At 48.4% G+C, this 15,795-nt stretch overlaps 1 protein-coding gene across 2 annotated transcripts in view; it reads left to right on the forward strand.

Annotated features, from left to right (window-relative positions):
- The window catches only part of LOC150054226 (hexokinase-1), a 78,708-nt gene that overhangs the window by 41,746 nt on the left and 21,167 nt on the right, over window positions 1-15,795 (forward strand). For both annotated transcript variants that reach the window (XM_090346465.1, XM_090346466.1), the window contains 3 exons: window positions 1,773-1,935; window positions 10,916-11,064; window positions 13,741-13,860. In XM_090346465.1, the coding sequence (XP_090202591.1) occupies window positions 1,773-1,935; window positions 10,916-11,064; window positions 13,741-13,860 (432 nt within the window). The remainder of the gene's footprint in view (window positions 1-1,772; window positions 1,936-10,915; window positions 11,065-13,740; window positions 13,861-15,795) is intronic.

A 15,795-nucleotide genomic window follows, 5' to 3' on the forward strand; every position in this document is an offset into this window, starting at 1 on the left:
CTCTCATGTGCCCCTCCAGGACAGCCTTGGCACACATTGATGCTTCCAGACTGAGGGCACTGTGCTGGCATTGGGGCTGCCAGCCTTAGAGGAGAACGTCTTGTCTATTCCCCAGTTTCTGGAATTTTCTGTCCCATTCCTTGTGCTTTCTGGTTGTCCTCCATACTGCTTTGTTGCAAGGTGAAAAGGAAAAGGTGGCTGGGAGGTAGCAGGGAGTGGGGGGGGCAGGGACCATCCCTGGCCATAGAAGGCTGGCGGACTTCCTCCAGCGCTGTGTTTGTCCACGAGGCAAGATCAGGAGGGCCCAGACTCCCTGTGTCCTCGCATCAGGATGCTCCAGTCACCCTGAGCAGCAAGCCTGAGAGGCTGGTCTCAGAAGCAAATCGGCATTGAGTTCTTTTCAGAGTCACTGGCTCATAAATCTCTCTGTATCTGCTGGCAGCCTTGGTGTGCAGGGCTTCCTGGCAGGCACGGGGGAGGGCGAGGTGAGTGGAGCTGAGACACTGCAGAGGTGGCGAGGCGATGGGTGCAGAGAAAGCAGTGATCCAGGCCAGAGCTGCTGAGGGCTAGTGCCCTGTGAGGGTGGGTTATCTGAAGCCCAGGTGCTGGAATGTCTTTTTAAATTTTGTTTTATTTTTGTATAAGTCCTGGACTTGAACTCAGAGCCTCAGTGCTGCCCCTGAGCTGTTTTGACTCAAGGCTACCAACTTTCCCCACTGGAGCCACAGCTCCACTTCTGGCTTTGTGGTGGTTAATTGGAGATAAGAGTCTCTCAGACCTTCCTGAGCAGGCTGGCTTCAAACCATTCTCCTCAGGTCTCAAGTCGTAGCCAAGATCACACACCTGTGCCTGGCTCCTCATGCGCTCATGAGAGATTAAGTGGGGAAGAGACTCTGAAGAAACAACGATTAACACCAGTTGGGGGCCTACGGGTTGGGGGAGCTGGGGACCAGAAGCAGGCTGGTTGGTGGTGGTGTGGGAACAGGATGGTGTGCATGCAGGTTTGTGTGTGTTGGAGCTGGTACGTTGGCCTGTATAGGGCCATGGGGGCCATGTCTGTGGCCATGTGTTGGAAAGGTGAGTAAGGTCTCTGCTGTGCCACCCCCTGTACACCAAAGGTCCTGCCCTATAATCACTATGTGTGCTTTCCTAGAAGTTACACCAAGGGAAACTCTCCAGCACCACTCTCATGCTAGCAACAATAGTCGGTGTTAATTGAGCACTTACTATGTTCTGAGTGCCTCTCTATCTCATTTGAGCTTAACAGTATCTTATAAGTTAGGCCTTCTTTGTCATCTCAGTCTTTCAGCTTGGGAGACTGAGATTGACATAACTGTTAAGAACTGGAGCTGGGATTTGTACCCAGCTGGCTGGCTCAGAGCCTTCATTCATTCTTAACTTCTGTGGTACTGCTGCCCACATGAGGGTGAGTCAATCACCTCTCACAGGGAAGGCAGCTGGAGGGGCTCTGCCTATTTCAGCATGGCCTGTCTTCATGTAATATCCCAGGGGTGGACAGTATCTTGGCATGTACAGTTCATTTACTGTGAGGTAACGGGGACCAGAGCATTTGTAAGGCTGCTCTGGGCATTGTGGCTAGTGGCAGGTCAGTGACCTCTCATCACCTGATGTGCTGGCATACGTGTTCCAGGGCTGGCAGGAGCTGGGTTGTCCTAGACAGGCAGGTTTCTCCTTATCTCACCCCAGCCAGGCTTGAGCTGAATGACCTTCTCTCTCAGCTTCACTCTCTTTCCTTCTCATCCTTTCCCCAGATTGACAAGTATCTCTATGCCATGCGGCTCTCCGATGAAACTCTGATAGATATTATGACTCGCTTCAAGAAGGAGATGGAGAATGGCCTCTCCCGAGATTTTAATCCAACAGCTACTGTCAAGATGTTACCAACTTTTGTCAGGTCCATTCCTGATGGTTCAGGTGAGTCTCTTGAGGTTAACTGTTCTGTGAAATCATCCTTCCAACTTCTTTGTACATCTGTCCATTAATCCATCCATCCATCCATCCATCCAATCCATACATATGCCCATCTATCCACCTACCTACTTCTCCATCCATCCATCCATCCATCCATCCATCCATCCATCCATCCATCCATTTATCCATCCAATCCATACATCTGCCCATCTGTCTACCTGCCTACTTCTCCATCCATCCATCCATCCATCCATCCATCCATCCATCCTTTTGTTCATCTGTTTTTCCCTCCATTCATCCATGGATTGATCCATGCCTTCACCCATCTATCTGTCAGCAGTCTGTGGAACATCTGCCGTGTGCCAGGCCTGGGGACACTATTAAAAAAAGGCTGACTTGTCCTCATGAGCTAGATTGCGCAATAGCTTGTGACACTTGGAAGGCTTAGCTATGCTTGGGGCTTTGCTCCTATGTTTCCAGAGCAAACAAAGGCTTTATTTTAGGAGAATCTCTTCTTCAGAGAGCCCCTGTCTTCAGGACTCAGATGAGTGACAGTCCACCTAGTGGCTAGTTGTGTCTTCATTCAGCTGGGCTGCATTTAAGTCCTCATGTGAACATTCCCTGGATGCTAAATCAAAGTAGTCTTATACTCCCATGATGTGCTGACCTACGTGAAGGTAGAATTCACTCTGCATCTCTGTGGCATGGGGAGCTGAGAGACACCCCCTCCAGGGCCATCAGTACCCAGCATTGGCCCTGCACTTGGACAGTGAAGGCTGTGGGCTTGGCCTGCTTTGCGGAAGCCATTCTTTGCTCAGCTAAATCCATAGTCAATAGTTGGCAGAGGCGGATGCTGTGCCTGCCCCCAGCTTGGCACTTGCACAAGAATTCACTGTGACCTGCTCTCTGCTCTAGGCTGGGCTCACCTGCTGCCTGGCATGGGAGGGGAGTTATGAGGAAGTGAAGCACTAAGCACATACCTGTGAGTATGGCCTTCACGCTCAATTTCTTCCCTGCTCTGGAGGCCTCGGTTCCCCAAGCCACTTCTATGCAGACGCCAGGGTAGCCACAGCGGGTGCAGCTGCTGTGTGACAGAGGATAAGTGAGCACTGTACATGGCAGCGTATGCAGAGGGGAAGTCCTGAGTGAGAGTTGCTGACGAAGGGCGTAAGCTGCTCGGCCGCTCCGCCTATGTAACCTTGGCCCCCATAGAGGTTATTTAAGAGCCTTCTCCACATCTGCACTTGGTTATTAGCAGTGTAGCTTTTGAAATAGTCCTGAAGAGGGGTTCTGATTAACATGACCAGAGAGTGTGGGGCCCTGGGTGTGCCTGTGGCTGTGGCTGAGAAGCGTAGACCCCCACTCCTGTTGAGTTCCATTCTGTCCCTAGGCCTGGATGGCCCCATAGCCAGCAGCATATCCCTGTCTGGGAAGAGAGCAGGGGGAGGGAGGGAGGGAAGGTGTTGGGGGCAGTTCCCAGAGAGCACCTGCTAGGGCGGGGCTCTGAAGGCTACCTGATCCAGCAGGCACCTGGTGCTGTGGCTAGCCCTGGGGAGGGAGGGAAGGAGGGAGGGAGGAGGCGGCAGCGGCGGTGCCATCTTCCCTTCCCCTCTCATGAATTCTGCCTCCTGCCAGTTTGGTTCCAAGACCCTAGGACAGCAGAAGATGCTTCCTTCCTTACTCTTTTTTTTTTTTTGGCCAGTCCTGGGGCTTGAACTCAAGGCCTGGGCACTGTCCTTGGACACTTTCTGCTCAAGGCTAGCACTCTGCCACTTAAGCCACAGCACTACTTCTGGCTTTTTCTGTGTGTGTGGTACTGAGGAATTGAACCTGCATAGCTAGGCAAGCACACTAGGCCACACTCCTGGCCCTTCCTCACTCTTTCCACGAACCATTTCCAGGCTTTGAAGGTCTTAAAGTATGACATGACCTGTTGAAGTTGGCATAACTGTTTGTGATTAATATCTGCTATCATAGTTCATCTATTTTGAAACTCATTCTTTTTAAAATTTAAATAACTATTTCTAAAAACCCACAGTTTTATATAGTCATTTCATAGTTGTCATTTGCGGCATCTTCTTTCATAGCAGTGCTAGGAAAGTGTTCTACCACTTCCACGCTCCTAGCCCTTAGGTTTGGATTTTGTTTTTGAGATAGGGCCTTTTAAGGTTTTTGAGATAGGGTTTGATCCTCCTGCCTTTGCCTGGGGTTCCAGACATGCTCTACCTTGCTTGGCTTGCGTTTATTAATGTCATATCAGATAGTGGTGCATGTCCCACCAGTGGTGTCTTAACTGTAATAACATATGTGGGTCCTTCCTGGGAAACATTATCCTGGTATGTGGAATGGGAGCCTTGGCTTCCTTTGAGCCTCATTCCTCCAGGACTCATGGGGCCCAAGTGTTGAAATCTTTCAGAAGCACTGACCAGTGTTTTAAAGACAAGGAAGAGGAGTGGAGCTGGTGAGCCAAAGCTCCAGTTCATAGGAGCCTTCAGTGCACAGGAGAGTGGGGCCTTGTGCTTTTCATAGATGCCAGTCACAGAGGACGAGGCCTCAGCATGTTCCCTTCTGAAGATCCCTTTCCAGACAGGCTGCCTTCACGAGCACAGGGGTAAGGACCCCAGTGGACCTTGGAGGAGACACAGTGCAACTAGAAACCCACCCATAGCCTTTCTCTATGTAGTTGTTTGTTCCTGATATTTCTGGGTGGGCCTGCCCTCCAGGCACAGTGGTCCTTACAGCCATTGAGGCATTGATATGGGTACCAAGGCCCCCTCCCCACTCTCTGGCCTGTGGAGAAGCAAGGCCCTCCTGTATGCTCTCCTGATGTCCCAGGCTCCTTTGTTCTCCCAGAATTCCCTGGGTATCCTTAGTTGGAAGTCCACGACATTAATCACTCTTCTTCTGTAATTAGTCACCGAATGAGTGGCAGTCCCAAACCACTGAGGCCGAGAGCTGTGTGGGCCTGTGGGGAACACCTGCCTCCTGGGAGAAGCCCACCTTCCCTTTCCTGCCCGCGGACCCGCAACTCAGAATTTAGAAACTGCTGAGTTTTCAGAAAGATTTCTGAAAAACATACCTAATTAAAACCACCTAATAAAATAAAACCACACCTTCTGATGCATGCCAGCTCATTTTAAATTAATTTTTTCCGGGGCTAGGAGTTGGGTCTAGTGGTAGAATGCTTGCCTAGCATGCACGACGCTCTGGGTTCCGTTCCTGGGTACCACACACACTGAAAAAAAGCTGGAAGTGACTCAAGTGGTAGAGCGCTGGCCTTGAAGAAAGCCCAAGGATGGTGCTCAGGCCCTGAGTTCAAGCCCCAGGACTGGCAAAAAGAAAAATTAATTTTTTTCCCCTTGGGGCCTGTTTGAATGGATATTCTTAAAGGTTTGGCCCTCGCTGCTTTTCTTTTCTTCCTTTTATTCATAAATAAGGGTATTATAGATGCTACTTAGATTATTTTTATTATTATATAGTTGTACAAAGGGTTATCATTCCATAAGTCAGGTTATGAGTACAGTGCTTCTTGGTCAGTGACACCCTTCATATGTTCTCCTCCTGTCCCCCTGCTGAAGTTACATAGTTCTTTTAGATTGTCATTATTATTTTGTTTCTTTTGTGATTCTGGGGCTTGCACTCAAAGCTAGCACTATTCCATTTGAGCCACAGCTCCACTTCCAGCTTTTCTGGGGGTAGTTAACTGGAGATAAGAGTCTCATGAGCTTTCCTGCCTGGGCTGGTTTGGAACCGTGAACCTCAGATCTTAGCCTCCTGACTAGCTAGGATTACCGGTGTGATCCACCAGCATCCTGCTATATTCATATTCTCTCTCTCTCTCTCCCTCCCTCCCTTCCTCCCTCCCTCCCTCCCTCCCTCTCTCCCTCTCTCCCTCTCCTCCTCTCCCTCCCTCTCTCTCTCCTTCCCTCCCTCCCTTCCTTGTCTGTTGTAGGGCTTGAACCTTGATCCTCAGATCTCAGCCTCCTGAGTAGGATTGTAGGTGTGAGCCACTAGTGCCTGACTTTGTGTGCGTGCGTGCGTGCGCTCGCTCTCTCTCTCTCTCTCTCTCTCTCTCTCTCTCTCTCTCTCTCTCCCTCCCTCCCTCCCTCCCTCCCTCCCTCCCTCCCTCCTTCCCTCTCCCCCCCCCTCTCGTCTTAGGCCTTGAACTCAGGGCCAGAGCACTGTCCTTGGGCTTTCTCAAGGCTAGCACTCCTCCACTTGAGCCACAGCACCACTCCCAGTGTTTTTCTATGCATGTGGTACTCAGGGATCTAACCTGGTCTTCGTGCATGCTAGGCAAGCACTCTACCACTAGGCCACACTCCCAGCCCCGTATTTTCTGTATTTACTATTGGATAGTTCTTTGCTTCTCTTTCACAGTTCATAGCATAATCTTAATGAAAGAGAAAGCCGAAAAAATATTTTTTGTAATCTTTTGGCTATGCAGTCTCTTTTTTCATAAAAAGCAGAATGCTTTATAGTTATGTGCTCATTGATCTTTCTTTTCTTTTAACATCATTATTATTTTGAGGAAGTGTATTGCTTAATCTCAAGCTCTGGATCCTCTTGCCTGAATCAGTCTCTTGGATTGCAGGCATATCCTACCACTGTGGGCATGGAATGGTCATAGATATTTGGGGACCTGTTTAAACATTCCCAGCCAAAGGAAGAAAGAGTTTTCTCTTGGGGCCTTCGAGGTATATCAGGTTTCCTGTCTGGAAAGAGAATTGGATCGTTTTGGAACATGCTCCACCCGTGAAGTGTGCTTGTCTGTGTTCTGGTTGGGTTGTGGATAGCCGTTCTCATCAGGACTGGCTTGCAGACAGGAGAGAAGGAATGTCTTTGGCAAAGAGGCACTTCATGAAGGCACGATTTGTGTTTGCACTGTATTCCAGCACAGGCCTGGATTGGAGAGACATCTGTCCCTGTGTTTGTTTTCTATCATTTGCTGATAATAATGGCTGTCATTAGGATGTAGAGAGTCACCGGGCTCTCCAGGTGTTGTGCTTAATGAGGCTTGCAGAGTGGCTCTCCTGCTTCAGTGGAAATGGGAAATGTGAGAAGGAGTGAGCAGGAGGCCTGGGAGTAGAAAGGCAGGAAGGCAGGCAGGTCTGAGACCAAGATTTGTAAGTTCGAATGGAGCGTGCTGCTGCAGAAAAGAGGCCAGAAGTAAAGTCAAACAAAACACAATAAAGTAAAAGTTGAGAACCCTTGGTGAGTCTCTGCTGCCGTTCTTCTGTCTCGGAATGATACTGGCGAATTCACTTCCCTGAGCGCCCCTTTCTGTCTGGTAGGTGTGTGATGACTGTGATAGGGTCTAGGGAGAGTGCTTAGGTCCTTTCCTTATTGAAGCTCACTAAGTGACTTTGTACAAGTTCTTTGGGAAGATTTTCCCCTTTCAGTCCACCCACTTTGTGTAAGCCTAGTCCTAAGGGAAGGATGCAGTTTTCCAGAATCCACTGACTGTCGGAGGAGGAAGCAGAGAAAACAGAAAGGAAAGCCAAGTCAGATTCTCGCCCTCTATCCCACATAAAGTGAGGTGAGCACTCAGGCTGCAGCCCTGGTCCCTCTACAGTGGAGTGACTGTTGCCCTCCAGTGTGACTTGAAGAACTGGACTGAGAGATCAAGGGGGATGACAGATTCCTCTTGTTAGGGAAGCTAGGGTATTTGGGGATATTCCTTTCCTAAAAGCAATAATAAACTTGGGAACTTTCTGGTTATGGCTGAACTAAACCAAACTCCTACCAGTTAAGGTAAAACGACAACAACAACAACAAAAAGTTGGAGGTGTGGGGGAGATTGGGAGGGACAGATTGGGTAGTCTAAGTTGTCCCGTTGTCAGCTGGTTTCTGTGTCCAGGAACTTCCCTGTCGCTGACTCTCTTGCTCAACCCTACTGTCCTTGTCTTGGCTTCATTTGCAGGCCACCTCTCGCCCTGTAGCCCTGTTGGGTGAGGCTCGCATCTTCCCCTTTGGTTAGTGTCACAGCCAGAGAACCAGCCTTATTCCCTGCAGGATCATGACTGGCTAACTTGGGTATGTGTCCATCTGAAACCAATTGGTATAACTGCGAGTGTGAACCTAGATCACACCTTGTCATTCTTGCAATTGGAGCAGGACCAGCTCCACCCGAGCCTTGTGGGTGAAAAACTGGAAAGGAATGAGCTGAAGAGATTTTTTTTTTAATGTTCACTTTTCCATTATCCTGCATAGCTGTGGGGAATCATGGCTTTTATATTCTTATTTGAATGTTACACATTCCATGGAATTTATCAAAAGGTAAGTGTTGGCCTGGTGTCTTTTACCCAGTGACCAGTCTGTGTCAGATGAGGCCACCCTCCTGCACTCACTGCCTGCCTGGGGTCTGTAGGACCTGTGCTGTGAGGAGCAGAGGGGCGGGAGATAGCAGGTAAAATTGCCCTGGCTCTAAGTTGCTTATCACTCAATCTTGGAGGATTAGACATACAAAAGAATGAGAACCACAGTCTGAGAGAAGGGAGGGTTTGCCTTGGCCTGGTCACAGGTGTGACCGGTTCGGTTGGTGCTTCCTTTTACCTATAAACTGAGGAGGTAAGTTAATATTTTTCCAGTGTTTCCTAAGCTGAAAGAGTGATTCTCAAAAGAGGTGTGGTTTCTTTTCCGCAACCACAAACCTTCTGATAGAGCCAGAGTCATGTATTAGGGAGAAGGGTCAGGGGCAGAGAGAGAGAGAAAGAGAGAGAGCGAGAAAGAGAGAGAGCGATCCCTCAGCACATGCATTGCTTGGGATGGACTGCCATCAGGGACTGAGGCCCTGGAAGCCATTAGCCTTGACTTGCAGTGTGCCATGTTTCTGGTCTTTAGCTTTGTCCAGGCATCTCATGGCAGTCATCCTTCCTGCTCTGACCTAAAACTCCCTGGACCCCACAAATCTATGCCTGTTTACAAAGGAACACTGGACGGTGAGAAGACTAAAGCAAAGTTCTGTCCAGATCTCTGTGCAACAGGGATTGTATTTTATTTCTCTACCACTGGAAAATTGTCAGGCCCTGTGCCTTTCAGAGGTGTAGCCTGGCCTTTGACCCTTTACTCCATTTCCGGTCAGGGTTGATAACCCTTTGCTGCTCTGTATACATACGGATACTGACTAAGCTGACTCCCAGCTGCTGTCATCTGCTTTCACTTGAGTCATCTGAAAATAAAACTGGTCTAGCAATAGAAAAAAAATTCTCATTTTTTTCCCCTTCTCCTGCTATTTTTGAAGTTCTGATGAGTTAAATGCAAGCATGGGTGAGCTGTATTGTGTGTGTGTGTGTGTGTGTGTAATACTTTTGTAGACAAATAAATCATTACATTAAAATTTGTTTTAGAAAGCTCAAGAGAACTAGAGTGGCTAAAACAAAAAAAATTTTTTGATGCCAGTATTGTGGCTCAAAACATAGGGCTTGGATGCTGACCCTGAGGGTTATTTTTTTTTTTTTTTTTTTTTTTTTTTTTTTACTGAAGGCTAGCATTCTACTAATTGAACCACAGCTCCACTTTTGGGGTTTTGGTGATGAATTAGAGAAGAGTCTCATGGACTTTCCTGCTCAAGCTGGCTTTGAACCTTGATTCTCAGATCTCAGCCTCCTGAGTAGCTAGAATTACAAGTGTGAGCCAGTTTCTGGCACCAAATCAAATGAGTTTTTTTTTTTTTTTTTTGCCAGTCCTGGGCTTAAGCTCAGGACATGAGCACTGTCCTTGGATCTTTCTCAAGGTTAGAACTCTACCATTTGAGCCTCAGCACCACTTCTGGCTTTTTCTATGTATGTGGTACCAAGGAATCGAACCCGGGTCTTCGTGCCTGCTAGGCAAGCACTCTACCACTAGGCCAAACTCCTGGCCCCAGTTTTTTTAAGTGAACAAATGACCTGAATGGGCCAGACGGTCTCTGAATGACTAGTAAGCAGGAACAAAGCTGCCGAGCACTGTTAGTGTTCAGAGAAATGCAAGTGGAAGTTGCAAGTGATGCTGAAGATGTGGAGAACCTGGAGGTCATTGGTAGCAGCTTTGGAAAACAGGACAGTTTCTCTATAAGCTACATGCTCTGTCATTTGACATAGTAGCGATCCCCCTAGGGAGCTGTAGCCAAGGGAAACAAAAATGTCCTCACAATAGAAGCTTGTGAACCAGTGCTTGTGAGAGCCTTGCTTGGAATAGCTGAGCAGGGAACCAGCCCACACCCAGCAGCAGATGAACAAATACAACGTGTAATCTCCAGGCATAGTATCTGGACACAGGAATGAATTAAAAATACTTTAAAACCTGGATGACTTTAAAGCCATTTTATTAAGTGAAAGAAGCCAGTCGTGGAAGCAAAAAGACTAGTATCTGATTCTATTCATGAAATACCTAGAAGATAACCAGCCAGAAATTCAGAGATAGAAAATGAGATGCTAGCTACCATGGGAAGTTTTAGATTAATGCTTTATGGGTTTCTATTGGATGGGTGAAAACAAGTCATGATGGTTGCTTAACATGGTTAGTGCACTTAACACATAAAAGTGGGTAGGTGCAGATTTTCTATTAGTATACTATGAGAAAACAACTCTATGAGATAGGCCAAGTTGTGGATTAGCTGAGACACCTGGATGGACCCCAGGGCACAGGGCAACCTCAGGTGTGGCATTGTCTCATAGTGAAATGCTGTGTGATTTTTATCTATGGCTACCAGAGTGCTGGTTTTGAAATGGGATGAGAAAGTAGAGGAAGTCGAAGTCAGTCTTTGTATTGCTTCCTCTGCTGGAAGTGGGGCCATTAAAATCGCTTGAAGCCCTTTCTTTCTCAGTTACCTGGCTAGGTAAACTTTCTCTGCCCACTTCATGCAGCTCAGGGTTTGGATGAAGGTCATGTGATTCCTGCCCTGAGGGTGAAGGCAGACAGGACTGGGTCCAAGGGGTGGCCAGGCATGTATTCTCCTCCTGATGTTTAAATCTAATGTGATACTTGTTGTCTCCCTCTGCAGAAAAGGGGGATTTCATAGCATTGGATCTTGGCGGATCTTCGTTTCGAATTCTGAGGGTGCAAGTGAATCATGAGAAGAACCAGAATGTTCACATGGAGTCTGAGGCTTTCGACACTCCAGAGAACATTGTGCATGGCAGTGGAAGCCAGGTGGGTCCCTATTTCCTTCAGGTTGATGTCACCTGGGACACTTTCGGGACCAGGCTGCCAAAGAGTGGCGCTCTGAGTCCCTGGTAGTGTTTATTGGAGTCTGACATAGTGCACACATAAAGGACTCCTGGGTAGAAGGGGTAGCAGTGTGATGGGTCTGGCTTGTGCCCTGTCCATTGTCTTGAGTAAACGGGTGTTGTGGAGTGGGGCTTGGGCTTCGTCAGGGTGAAGGTGCTGGGCTGGAGGATTTGTGCTGTGTGTTCCCTAGCACAGGTTTAGCATAGCCATTGGGTAGAAACATGCTTCCCTACAGAGAGGCTGCTTGTTGGACAGGAGTAAGGTTCACAGCTTAGGTATTGGGGCTTCTTGCTGTGGATCCTTGGCATGCGGAGAAAGCAGATTCTGCTTTGGAAATTACTGTCATCTTACCCTTATACCTGAGGCTGCTCATCCATTCTTTCACCACTTTCCCACCTGGGTGGATCTCTAGGGCAGGAGCACTGTCATCCTCCATTGGGCATAACCAGGAAGGGGGCCTGTCTGGCTGTGAGTGGTGGGTCTCTCCCTCTGTCACCAGAGTTTTTGCAAACCCCTTACGCCTCTCTTATTTTTAGTTAACTCTGGGTCCCTGGAGCCTGTTGTTGGGCCTTTGCATCTCTCCAGGATGTGCTTACTCGGTATTAGGGCTGCATTGAGGGTAACTGTTGAGAGCTTGCCAGGCATTTTCTGTGGGGAGAACATGTTCACCTCAAGGCTCACAGCTGAGATCTCTGGAGGCCCCCTTGGTTCTGGGATAGGCTTGGAGGTGAAACCCAGGAAGCTTCATTTCTGGCTGCCTCTTTGTTCCTGTTTGTGTGGGTGGCTCCTGGAACTGTTTCTAAGTTAGTTTGGGTGGGACCTGGAGCAGACCACCCAGCCTTTCTTTGTCCAAGAGTCAATGAGGGTCAATTGTAGTCGTGAACTTTCTCCCTAGGGTTTGGGTTCAGAGCTTTTTAGACCACAGAAAGCATGAAAGGAGGCACTGTCTATTGCAGGTGAGTCACTGGAATGGGTGTTGCCTTTTGGGTGGACTGACACCTTATGTGCATGAGGCTGCAGTTGGTGGCTCTCCTAGCCAGTCCTGAGTCAGCCCAGGCCTGCTTCCTGCCCCCTTGGGCTGGTTTGTAGCTCTGCTACATTATGGGAAATATTCAGAAATTTCATAGCAGAGCACCCTGGGGAGCTGGTTTGGATCCAGGCTCTGGGTCCAGGGCCCTTGTGACTCTGCACCTGCCAACCCCAGTTATTTCCCTGCTTTTCCAGCAGCTCTGCTCCTTTCCTTCTGACTGACCTGCAGCAAAGGTGCCTGGAGTGTCTGGTGCAGAAGGGGGGGAGGGGTGTGGAGCAACTTAGTAATGGGTTTGTATCAGGGTGAAATAGGTCACAGAAAGCTTATCCCGGCTCTTCCAGGGAGCACTGATAGGTCTCCTATCAGCAGTGCCATTATCTGTGTTAATAATGACTCAGGATGAGGCTCCTACATAAAAGATGACCAGGTTTTCCTTTATCCTGGCACCAGAGTCCAACCTGAAAGCTGGGTCAGGGGCACTGGAAAGACAAGAGTGGCCATAATAAGCTTAAAGCTCCTTGTCAAGGAAGCCCATCCAAGAAAACTTATATAGAAGATGGGCTAGTGTGGGAGCTTGTACTGCACAGCTGGGGTGACTCTGGCCGGCCCTTTCCTCACTGCCTTTGCCTGGGCTCTGAGCAACTCTGTGGCAGTCTCACTGAAGGCAGTCTTTCACCCATTGGCATTTTCCATGCTGAAGCTATGGAACTCTTTCTAGTGGGTTTCTAAGATGTCTGTATCCTAATGAATCATCGGTCATGTGCTGTTAAATAGGCAAATATTCCTGATACAGTGTTTCCATATCAGAAAACTGCAGTGGTGTTGTGGACAATACTTTGTGAACAGTCCATAAAGACCCCTCGCTCTGGATGATTTACACAGATACCAAAGAGCACGTCCTACCTTATTTCTGTATGGAAATGAGATAAACAGGAAGAACTAATCAACCTTGGGATTAGAAGTCAGGAATACTGATAGCAGGCCCACAAGGGTAGCTGGCCTTGTGCACACGAGGCAAGAATGCTACCACTGAGCTGCACCCCAACCCACTGTTGGGTTTCTTGATGTGAGTACTGGTGAAATAGGTAGGAAACCAGTGAGCTTAGGATGGATGTATGATGTGTGTGTGTGTGTGTGTGTGTGTGTGTGTGTGTGTGTGTGTGTGTGTGTTGTGTGTAGTATCCTCCAACCAAAGACTAAAAAATGTGATGGTCTGAAGATCGTCTATCACAGCAGTGGGTCAAGATCTGGGAATTTAGAGGGAGCAGGATTTAACAGAAGGAGCCAGATGTCTGCACTGAGGTGGTCGATGGAGACCCGTGGTCAGTCAGTATGTCATAGAGAGATACACTGATTTGTTTTCCCCATTGTTTTTAGTTTTCCCAGTGCCCGATGACACATAGACTGCTGAAGGCTGTTTCCTTCTGAGGGTTTGAGATGCCTCCCAACAGCTATGCCGGCCCACGGCTGGCCTCTCAGGGAGATGTGCTCCTTCTCTATGGACATTTTCCAGCTGAAATGTCAGCTCCCTTGTCTCCTATCTGACTGTACTCTCTCGTTCTTCCTAGCTATTCGATCATGTTGCTGAGTGCCTGGGGGACTTCATGGAGAAAAGAAAGATCAAGGACAAGAACTTACCTGTGGGATTCACATTTTCTTTCCCTTGCCGACAATCTAAAATAGATGAGGTAAGGATGACTCGGGGCCGTTGTGCTCTGTCCGCCACCACTTTTCCTTGTTGCTTATAGGATGGTCTGCATGTGTGATCACTTAAGAAAGCAATAGGACATGTTGGGTGTCTTTTTTTTTCTTTCCACTGAGTTGCTGATGTGTACGTAGAGACACGTCATGGTGTTTGTGGCCACCAGCCGGGACTGTTTATTAATGTAAGCAGGGGAAGGAAAGTACATGAGGCTTCAGTGATGATGGAGACAGGTGGCAGAGGCCTCTTGTCAGAGCCATACATGTGGTGACTGTGCGTCTGCTCAGGCCCCTCCTCCCTCAGGGGTCACGGCACCTCTCCATAGCCTGTGCTGCTCACTGCTCCAGCATCAGCGAGGCCTGGCTTCCCCTGCTGGTCAGCTGGGTGACTTGTTACACCATCTTCCTGATTGACGTGTGTTATGTGTTCACCAAGGATGTACAATGGCCTCCTAAGAAGCCCTTGTTTTGTACCTCTGAGAACTGTCAAAGCACAGAAGGAACAGATGTAGCCTGTACCATTCACACACACACACACACACACACACACACACACACACCCCTCTCTCTGTGATTAGGCTCATATTAGGAATTTTAATAATTTTGGTGCTTTAATGTGCATTTCACAGGTATCTCACACAATCTTTTATTTATTTTTATTTTTTTCTTTTTGTGGGTCATGAGGCTTGAACTCAGCCTGGGTGCTGTCCCTGAGCTCTTCATGTCAAGGCTTCCACTTCCCATTTTCTAGAGGTTAATTGGAGATAAGAGTCTCAGGTCCTTTTGTGCCTGGGCTGGCTTTGAACCTTGATCCCCAGATCTCAGCCTCCTGAGTAGCTAGGATTACAGGTTTGAGCCACCGTGCCCAGGTCACACAATCTTTAAACACTGTGCTATATGCTGGTTATCCCTTCTTTGTAGATGAGAAAACTGAGGCTCAGTGGGGTCAGCAACCTGCCCAAGATTCATCAGCCTGAGAGAGCAGGCTTGTCCTTGTCACTAGTTCACTGTACTGTGAGCCACATCCTGGACCCCATAATCATGAAGCCTGTTTACCTGTACAGTCTGGGAATCAGCAGCAGGGGCCACGCCTTGCATTTCAGGATGGAGAGCTGAGGCTCTGAAAGGTTACAGAGCTAATAGAGATCCTGGACTAGGGTCCCAGGCGCCACCTTCCATTTGGCATTTTCCCTTAAAGGCCTTGGAGAAGTTCCTGGCCCATCCTTAATCCGTCTAGGACTACTGTGGCCATCCACACTCCCTGTGGTGGTCAGCGCTGACCCATCCAAGGCATTCTGATCAACTTGGCCTCTGGGTGTCTCCCCTTTCCTTTTCCCAAAGGTGAACAGTAATATTCCTGATATGTGGAGGATTATGTCCCATCACCCCAGACTGTGCATAGCTCAGAAGATTTTTTTCTCTATGCACATACCTATTATGGAGTTTATACATTTGTCATAGAGATTAATGACCATCCCTAATAACAAATAATAACAGTATATGTACTGTAATAGAAGTTATGCAAATGTCCTCTCTCAAAATACCAAATTGCATCAATCAATCAGATGACTGAAATGGCTCCTCAGTGATGAATAAGTGACTCATGGCACTGGGCCAGGCCCTGGGAGAGAATGTGGCCTGATCCTGCCAGGTGTGGCCAAGGGGGTGGGACTTCTTCATAGGCACTGGAGCTTTGCAGAGGAGGCAGATGCCCCTTAAAGGGTTAGTGAAGGAGCCAATGGCAAGACCCACTTACCAGCCTTGCCTCTAATCTGGGGCAGGCTTCCCTCTGTCTGCCAGGGATCCAGTGTATCATACTCGCGGTTCCCCATCTAGGAGGCTGGGGCCTCTAAGATTGTCCAGATTTAGACCAGCTCTCTTATTGGGGATGAGCAGAAGGGATTTCAGAAAAGTGAAGAAAA

The sequence above is a fragment of the Megascapheus bottae genome, chromosome 15, assembly GCF_031878675.1.
Source record: "Megascapheus bottae isolate mThoBot1 chromosome 15, mThoBot2.hap1, whole genome shotgun sequence".
NCBI classification, from domain to species: domain Eukaryota; kingdom Metazoa; phylum Chordata; class Mammalia; order Rodentia; family Geomyidae; genus Megascapheus; species Megascapheus bottae.